Genomic DNA, 10,000 nt, shown 5'->3' with positions numbered 1-10,000 from the left:
AAAGAACTATTGGCCTCCCTCACTGACCATCCAACCTCACGCCGCGCTCATAGCGCTGAGCAGCCAGGTCTCTCAAACCGAACGCAAACAGCTCACTGGCTTCCCTCTTGAGGACGGCCGGCGCGGGGTCAGCCCGGAGCAGAGGAACCACCTGCCTCAGTCGCTGCTCCCCTTCCTCCGTGCCCAGCCTCCTGAGCACCTTCACCCTGCCCGTGTCCAGCACCTGGGTGAACCCTGCAGGCAGGAACTCTGTGTCTGTCGTCATCAGCAGGTAGTTGTATTCGGGGTGGGAAATCAGGTGGTGGAGCAAGTACGGTTGGTTCTGGTGATCGAAGTAATTGGACAGGTTTACAGAAGTTGCCAAGGAGACTGCACTGTCGGTCTTGTGGCGGCGGAGTGCGGTGGTGGCGGTGGCGGTGGTGGTGGGATATAGTTTCCGTGGCGTGATGTGTCGTGCTGACATGCCGTATTCGTGGTACCCTGAGAAAGTCAGCGTCAGCAGGGGCACGTTGTGACGTAAAAAGGTGAAGCCGCCCACCAGGTTGAGGTTGACGTTGAGGAACACGCCACGAACGTCCGTCTGTGCCGCGACGTGGTTCACACACCGGGTGACGTCATAGGTGTCCGCGTTGCCCTGATACACCCAGCTCTTCAGCGAGGCAGGGTCCTCCCCTGTAGGCATACTATGCCACTGGGACGCGGCGAAAAGCAGTATGGTTCCCAAGGCGCTCAGTCTGGGAGTTGCTGAGATCGTGAGAGCACCTTGTTCAGACAGGGTCTTGGCTAAAGACCGGACATTTATGGCTGTCAGCGCAAAGTACAAAACGATGACGTGATGGATAAAGCGCAGTTCTTTGTGTTCTTGGACAGAGTAGGTTGCCAGTAGAACCGCTACACTTACCAGTAACCTCATTTTTAACGCCATGCCTTCACCGCCACGGCCGCGTCTGAGTGCTTGCACGATGGACGTCATCACTCCGGCGATATTAATGCCCAGCACCAAGACCATTCCTGGGTTGGCGAAGAACATTTCCCTGATGTACAGCACTGCAGAGTCTGCCCCGAACAGCCTGCCTGCCGCTTTGGACACCACGTTAAACCGGAACCAGTTGACAGGGGAGATAACACCGACACCATAGAAATAAAAGTCCCCGCTTATCCCCACCACCACCCCCAAAATTCCTCCAACGACACACAGCACGATCTGACGGAAATACTCTTTCTCCTTCATCAATAAACGAGAAAGACGTCTTGGAGAGAGAAAAGACATGAAGAGAATGCCTATAAACAAACCACTGTCAGGTCTGATATAGCAGCAAATCGCCAAACAAAAGCCACACGCTATAAACCTACCAAAAACAATCGTTTTCGAAGATAAGGAAACTGCTTTTTTAGGATTCTGTGAGGTCCCGTTCACTGTTTCAGAACTGCCAGCCAATGGTGTGTGGTCATCGTGGTCCGCACTGGTCGCGGTGTCTTCATGAGCAGAAAACAGGGACCTATCCGACACATCATCAACATCATCATCATCATAGTGTTCAGTTTGTGTTATAGACCCACTCCGGGTCTGAAGTCTCGTAGTGGAGTGTTTGTCCTCTGGTCGTACATGTGAACCACAGGACCCGTTCTGCGATGATGCTGTAGAGCCGCTGCGCCGTGTGCCTGTGTTCGAGTCTGTCGTGGCGTGTAGCAGCCGGGGTGGCCGTGGTGCGGTAGTGTCCCACACTGAGCCGTGCAGTCCGGCCAGACACAGGAACAGCGCCGGAGCCAGCAAGCTGTGCACGATGGTGTGAGTGCCCAGGACCGTCAGGTGCACTGAACTGGCCGCCAACGCCGCCGCCATGACACCCACGTCATGTGACCCCGCGGACAGCGTTGAGGTGAAGACATGCGCAGCCAATGGTAGCAGCGAGGCCAGGGTCACGTGCACAATTCGCCATATCTGAATGAAAAAAAAAAAGGAAGAAAAAAAAAAGTATCACTGATTTTACTGGCGAAAGAGTGCAAGGAAATCGGGTCTTTTTGAATGGCACCATGCTTATTTTAATAGAACTTTCTTTAGACAATACATTTCTATGTGAAGCATGTCGGCTGCTCTGCTTGACTCAAGGATATCATCAGTTTTTGCCTGCGGCTATATAGTGCAGTTATTCCGTTCTTGTAACTGTATACATGCCTTTACCTTTCAAATAGGGATTTCCTAGACTCTACCTGTGACAGTCGATTGTTTCGAATGACATGTCGACGGGCGCAATAGCCGAGTGGTTAAAGCGTTGGACTGTCAATCTGAGGGTCCCGGGTTCGAATCGCGGTGACGGCGCCTGGTGGGTAAAGGGTGGAGATTTTTACGATCTCCCAGGTCAACATATGTGCAGACCTGCTAGTGTCTGAACCCCCTTCGTGTGTATACGCAAGCAGAAGATCAAATACGCACGTTAAAGATCCTGTAATCCATGTCAGCGCTCGGTGGGTTATGAAAACAAGAACATACACAGCATGCACACCCCCGAAAACGGAGTATGGCTGCCTACATGGCGGGGTAAAAACGGTCATACACGTAAAAGCCCACTCGTGTGCATACGCGTGAACGCAGAAGAAGAAGAATGACATGTGATGTACACACACACACACACACACACACACACCTGATCCCAGTATCAATCTCTATCTCTCTATAGACCTGTACATTCACATATTGTGTTGCACGCTTGTGTATCTGTGTGTGGTATCAGAGTTGGATGCTCTCAACGAAATAAGATCTGGTAGACTGCCTTCAAAGAAACAGAGGATGAAACTGATGATGTCGTTTACCAAATAGGGCGATGGTGACGTCACTCCCAACATCGCCACCCCCCAGCTGACAACGACATAGAACCACGGCAAGAGAGGGGAGCGAAGCGCGTACATCCCGTGCTCTTGATGCACCTGCTGGTACTGGCTCAAGTTGTCCCCCCTGGCTGGCGGTAAAAATTCGTAGGGCCGGAATCCGTACCCGTAGATTTCGGAGTACGCCACTGGAGACAAAAAAAAAAAAAAAAAAAAAAGAGGATTTTTTTGTTGTTGTTGTTCGATAAATATACTAAGGTCTGTTCCAATTTTTTGCTTGTTAAAAGTTAATCAGTAGGTAAACAAACAGAATTGCAGGCTGTGAAAAGTAAAAGGTAGGCGCTGTCAGTGCAGTGTAGCGACGGCGCTCCTCATGGGCAGAACAGCCCGAATTTTATCCCCAAAAACATCTGCTGTGACAAAAAGAGTATTTTGTATTTTTGTATATTTTGTATTTTGTATTTCTTTTTATCACAACAGATTTCTCTGTGTGAAATTCGGGCTGCTCTCCCCAGGGAGAGCGCGTCGCTATACTACAGCGCCACCCATTTTTTTTTTTGTATTTTTTCCTACGTGCAGTTTTATTTGTTTTTCCTATTGACGTGGATTTTTCTACAGAATTTTGCCAGGAACAACCCTTTTGTTGCCGTGGGTTCTTTTACGTGCGCTAAGTGCGTGCTGCACACGGGACCTCGGTTTATCGTCTCATCCGAATGACTAATACAAATACAACCAACCATGTCACCCAAACATTAAAAAAAATTTCCACAATCATTCGTCAGTCTCTTTTTCCGTCTCTCCATTGCCACTGGTGTCTATGTGTTGACCGAGGAATGGCCCAAACATGGAAAATGCCGATGGGAACACAATGTAAACTCGTGAACTTTAGAATAACGGACAAAAGGAGTAAAAAAAATAACTGGAAAGGAATTCGTTTAACTAATGGTGGCATCAGTATGGTCACTGACATGTAATACGCAGCTTCTGTTCAAACGTGTGTGTGTGTGTGTGTGTGTGTGTGTGTGTGTGTGTGTGTGTGTGTGTCCCGTGTGTGTGTGTGAGAGAGAGAGAGTTTGTGCGTGCATGTGTGTGTGTGTGTGTGTGTGTGTGTGTGTGTGTGTGTGTGTGTGCGCACAAGTTTTTATATTGATATGCACTTGTATGTATCCTAATTTCTACCGTATCTGTGTTTGTCAGTGTATGATTTTCAAATTATGTTCGTACCTTGTTACGTACTATCGCTCTCCGCCCACCCCCACCCCCAAATATTCCTTGTGACCCCGGTACACTTGGTAATAAAGACATATTCTATTCAGTCTATTCTATTCTTTCTATTCTATAAGGACACCGTGACAACACCATGCTGAAACAGTCAGACCTCGAACCCTCATCACTCATCAGTCATTTATGTGGGTGAACGCTGGATCAGAAGATAACGCCTAAAGGAAATTTTCTATCTAAAATTACGTTTAAATAAACATACTTAACCGTGACCCAACTCGTGCAGACTCCGGCAGGGGTCTGACATTCCTGTCCTGTGCGAAACTACTATCCGCCTATGCGGAGAAAACGAAAGTACTACGGCCGATAACCTCCCGGAAGTAGGTAACCTCCCTTTTGTCCCCCTGGCTAGCGCCCTCTTTTGCCTAACCGATTTTGCCACGCCCTCCCCCCCCCCCCCCCCCGCCCCCTCCACCCCCCTACCCTCCCATTCCCACTACTCTCCCCTCTCCCCCTTATATCTTATTTTCTACTGAAAGTTTATTTCGTTCGTTTCACAGACCGACATAAAAAAATAATTAATAAAAAAATAAAAAAATAAAAAAAAAAAAAAAAAATCGTCTCGCTGTGTCCAGCACAGTACACAAGAGAAAGTTAGTCATTCGGATGAGACGATAAACCGAGGTCCCCGCGTGTGCAGCATGCATGCACTTAGCCCACGTAAAAGAACCCACGGCAAAAAAAAAGGGTTGTTCCTGGCAAAATTCTATAGACTGAAAAATCCACTTCGATAAGAAAAACAAATAAAACTGCATGCAGGGGAAAAAAAAGAAAAGAGAGGGGCCCGAATTTCACACAGACAAATCTGTTGTGATAAAAAGAAATACAATACAATAAGAGAACACCCCTTCATTAAGAACAGTCTTTCCACAATCAGTCCGGAAATGAACACTCACCATTTATTTTATCTTTATTTGTCATTATTATCATTATCATGATCTAATATATATATATATATATATATATATATATATATATATATATATATATATATATATATATATATATATTCATTTACTTCTTTATTTGTTTAATCATTTACTCATTATTTTAATGATTTTTTGTTTTGTTTTGTTTTCCTAAAGGCCTGACTAAGCGCGTTGGCTTACGCTGCTGGTAAGGCATCTGCTTAGCAGATGTGGTGTAGCGTACATCGATTTCAGTGTCCGAATGCAGTGACGCCTCCGTCCTTGAGCTACTGATGCTGATACTGATCGTACTGATACTGATACTGATCGTACTGATACTGATACTGATCGTACTGATGCTGATACTGATCGTACTGATGCTGATACTGATCGTACTGATACTGATACTGATACTGATCGTACTGATACTGATACTGACCTTCAAGAGACTGGTAGATTTCATCAGGATGCAACACCCACCCTGACGTCTTCAGCGTGACGTAGTACACACGTAACACAGCCGTCACCAAGGTCACCATCAGAGTCATCAGTACGGCGTGATTCCGTGACAGCATGGACCTGTGACGTCTCGCCGCCTTGGTGGTGTTCAGTGGATCCAGGAGGTGAGTGTCGTCTGTCGTGTGTCTGTGGTCTGTATCGTCTGTGAGGAGACTGCTGCCATTTGTCTGCTTTCCACCGCTGTTCTTCTTACGTTCAGTTTGCGATCGGTTTATTGGGCGTCCTGATGAGATCCTTTTCCGAATGCCGTGACTGGATTTCTGCGTCATGGCTTAAACTTATGTTCTGTTTTTAAGATTGGAAATAAATTCCCCCCCCCCCCCCCCACCCCCACCACTCACCTAATTTCTGCTGGATATTCTCTTTTCTTTCAAAAATGTGTGTGTCTCTCTCTCTCTCTCTGAGGGCTTCCACTTTTATTCATGCTATGCTCTTTATATCATGTTGTTCTGTGATTAATTCAGAAATCATATTTTGTATTTGGAAACGCCTTACAGTTTCACTTAAATCTACGAATTCTTCAGATTGTTGTCTGTCTGATGTTGATGATTTTATACTGAACACTGCGGTGGAGTACGAGCTCTGTATTGTTTTTTTTGTAAAACTTATTCTTTCTTTCTTTCTTCTTTTTTTTTTTTTTTTTTTTTTTTTTTTTTTTACCCCTTGAAAAAGTGTACGTTGCCCGGGTTGCGCTCTATGTAAATTGTTCTGTTTCTTAGAATATGTGATTCAAACTGGTGTATCAAAAGCAAGATCAATTATTAGGGTGGAACCCCCAGCATTGACTTCTTCCTTCTTCTTCTTCTGCGTTCGTGGGCTGCAACTCCCACGTTCACTCGCATGTACACGAGTGGGCTTTTACGTGCATGACCGTTTTTACCCCGCCATGTAGGCAGCCATACTCCGCTACACGAAGGGGGTTCAGGCACTAGCAGGTCTGCACATAATTATGTTGACTTGGGAGATCGTAAAAATCCCCACCCTTTACCCACCAGGCGCCGTCACCGTGATTCGAACCAGGGTCCCTCAGATTGAAAGTCCAACGCTTTAACCACTCGGCTTATTGCGCCCGTCCCCCGGCATTGACAAACACGAAGCCCTTTTGTGTGTCTGAAACAAAACATGAGTGATTTTTGCTGTCAGTTTAGAGATACATAATATATATAGGCTTTCCTAAACATGAACCTGTTTCAGTGTAAAAGACCAGAAGGAAAGGACCGAATAATGTGATCAACAACACGGTAACAGACATACGCACATACAGATTATGCATACCGCAAGTATGAAATAAAGGCTACACATGTGTACGTGGGGAAAAAAAAATGTCGTGAGATAAAAATGGAGATAACAAAACAGAAAAAAACAACAACAACAAACAAACAAACACAGCACGGGATGGCTATCTACATGATTTAGAGCAATTATATAGCTAGTAAACAGACATGGCGAACAAATTTGTCGGGCCCATGTGTGAACAAATAATATGACAGAAAAGAAATATTACGAAATGCTGTGTGTGTGTGTGTGTGTGTGTGTGTGTGTGTGTGTGTGTGTGTGTGTGTGTGTGTGTGTGTGTGTGTGTGTGTGTGTGTGTGTGTGTGTGTGTGTGTGTGTGTGTGTGTGTGTGTGTGTGTGTGTGTGCTTCCCAGTCTCTATCTGTCTGCCTGTCCATCTGCCCCTTTCACCACCACAAGAAACACACACACACACACACACACACACACACACACACACACACACACACACAAACACACACACACACACACACACACACACACACACACACACACACACACACACAAACAGTAAGCGGACTGGCGGAAGGGCGTCCATCGATCTAAACAGTCATCCCGCTCCCTTCTTCTCTCCCCCACCCACCCCCTACACCCACCCCCTACACCCCACCCCCTACACCCCACCCTCTACACCCACCCCTCCCCCAACCCCTACACCCCACCCTCCCTCCATAGGCCTTCCACCACCCACTCCACCCATATCCCACCCCACCCCCTTTTTTATCCGGCCGTACCGTACTTCCATGCGTGATCCTCCCACCCCTTTCTCCCTACAGGCACTCTACTCTGACCCCCCCCCCACCCCCCCACCCCCACCCCCACAATTACCCTCCCACCCGACTTGCTCCTGAATGTACCCCCCCGTAATGTGTGGTGTGCAAACTCGCGGCTGGCGCGGCGGCCGCGGCCAAACCCTCTCAGCTGAAATATCGATCGTCTTGGCAGAATGCTTCAGTACAACATGGTGACACTCTCTATCAGGACAGAATGTTCCAGGACAGCTGTGAGAAATCTCTCTCTATATAATTATATGGAGCTGTGACAATCTCTACAATGGTCAGAATGCTCCAAGAGATGCTGTGACAATCTCTACAATGGGACAGAATGCTCCAAGAGATGCTGTGACAATCTCTACAATGGACAGAATGCTCCAAGAGATGCTGTGACAATCTCTACAAGTGGCAGAATGCTCCAAGAGATGCTGTGACAATCTCTACAAAGGCAGAATGCTCCAAGAGATGCTGTGACAATCTCTACAATGGGCAGAATGCTCCAAGAGATGCTGTGACAATCTCTGCAATGGACAGAATGCTCCAAGAGATGCTGTGACAATCTCTACAATGAACAGAATGCTCCAAGAGATGCTGTGACGATCTCAAGTTAAAAGCAGAATGCTCCAAGAGATGCTGTGACAATCTCTACAATGAACAGAATGCTCCAAGAGATGCTGTGACAATCTCTACAATGGACAGAATGCTCCAAGAGATGCTGTGACAATCTCTGCAATGAACAGAATGCTCCAAGAGATGCTGTGACGATCTCAAGTTAAAGGCAGAATGCTCCAAGAGATGCTGTTACAATCTTTGCAATGGGCAGAATGCTCCAGGAGATGCTGTGACAATCTCTACAATGGGCAGAATGCTCCAAGAGATGCTGTGACAATCTCTACAATGGACAGAATGCTCCAAGAGATGCTGTGACAATCTCTACAATGAACAGAATGCTCCAAGAGATGCTGTGACAATCTCTACAATGAACAGAATGCTCCAAGAGATGCTGTGACAATCTCTACAATGAACAGAATGCTCCAAGAGGAGCTGTGACAATCTCTACAATGGGCAGAATGCTCCAAGAGATGCTGTGACAATCTCTGCAATGGACAGAATGCTCCAAGAGATGCTGTGACAATCTCTACAATGGACAGAATGCTCCAAGAGGAGCTGTGACAATCTCTACAATGGACAGAATGCTCCAAGAGATGCTGTGACAATCTCTACAATGGACAGAATGCTCCAAGAGATGCTGTGACAATCTCTACAATGGTCAGAATGCTCCAAGAGATGCTGTGACAATCTCTACAATGGACAGAATGCTCCAAGAGATGCTGTGACAATCTCTACAATGGACAGAATGCTTCAAGAGATGCTGTGACAATCTTTGCAATGGGCAGAATGCTCCAAGAGATGCTGTGACAATCTCTACAATGAACAGAATGCTCCAAGAGATGCTGTGACAATCTCTACAATGGGCAGAATGCTCCAAGAGATGCTGTTACAATCTCTACAATGAACAGAATGCTCCAAGAGATGCTGTGACAATCTCTACAATGGGCAGAATGCTCCAAGAGATGCTGTGACAATCTCTACAATGGTCAGAATGCTCCAAGAGATGCTGTGACAATCTCTGAAGGGCAGAATTAATGCTCCAACAGAGCTGTGACAATCTCTGAAGGGCAGAATTAATGCTCCAACAGAGCTGTGACAATCTCTGAAGGGCAGAATTAATGCTCCAACAGAGCTGTGACAATCTCTGAAGGGCAGAATTAATGCTCCAACAGAGCTGTGACAATCTCTACAATGGGCAGAATGCTCCAAGAGATGCTGTGACAATCTCTACAATGGACAGAATGGCGACTGTTGGCCGCTGTTCTTTCTCTGTCTCTGGACCTTGCAATTGGAATGAACTTCCTCTTTCGCTTCGTCAAGTCTCCACACTCAGCTCTTTCAAGTCTGGCCTTAAAACCCACCTCTTCCCAAAATCGCCTCCCTTCGCTGCCTCTTCCTTGTCTTTAGTTTCTCCAGTTTTAGAGTTATGCGTGCGTGAGAATGACTGGTGCGAAAGCGCTTAGATTTGTCTATGCACAAGATTCAGCGCTATATAAGTGCCATTATCATTATTATTATTATTATTATTATTATTATTATTATTATTATCTCAAGTTAAGGGCAGAATGCTCCAACAGAGCTGTGACACTGACAACAGAACACTAGGTACGGACTTCATTAAGGGGAGAGAGGAGAGAGGACTGGCCGTACTGAGTGAGTTAAAGGGAGAGAGGAGAGAGGACTGGCCGTACTGAGTGAGTTAAAGGGAGAGAGGAGAGAGGACTGGCCGTACTGAGTGAGTTAACATATTTGCCGAAACAGAATCCAAATCTTACATAAGTGTCAT

The 10,000-nt window shown here is 46.4% G+C and overlaps 1 protein-coding gene across 3 annotated transcripts in view; it reads right to left on the bottom strand.

The window, feature by feature from the left end:
• Window positions 1-10,000, bottom strand: part of LOC143302299 (uncharacterized) — a 13,264-nt gene that overhangs the window by 1,309 nt on the left and 1,955 nt on the right. For 2 of the 3 annotated variants that reach the window (XM_076616905.1, XM_076616906.1), the window contains exons 3-6: window positions 6,527-6,644; window positions 5,455-5,794; window positions 2,812-3,014; window positions 1-1,942 (exon numbers count right to left, since the gene is read on the bottom strand). The exon at window positions 1-1,942 is cut by the window's left edge and continues 1,309 nt beyond it. In XM_076616905.1, the coding sequence (XP_076473020.1) occupies window positions 20-1,942; window positions 2,812-3,014; window positions 5,455-5,590 (2,262 nt within the window). In that variant the 5' untranslated portion in view covers window positions 5,591-5,794; window positions 6,527-6,644 and the 3' untranslated portion in view covers window positions 1-19. Of the gene's footprint in view, window positions 1,943-2,811; window positions 3,015-5,454; window positions 5,838-6,526; window positions 6,645-10,000 lie in introns of those variants that run through there. The other variant, XM_076616904.1, reaches the window with a different exon arrangement.

Source organism: Babylonia areolata, chromosome 29 (assembly GCF_041734735.1).
Source record: "Babylonia areolata isolate BAREFJ2019XMU chromosome 29, ASM4173473v1, whole genome shotgun sequence".
NCBI lineage: Eukaryota > Metazoa > Mollusca > Gastropoda > Neogastropoda > Buccinidae > Babylonia > Babylonia areolata.
The sequence above is the reverse complement of the archived record's forward strand: the minus strand, read 5'-3'. Positions and strand labels throughout refer to the sequence as shown.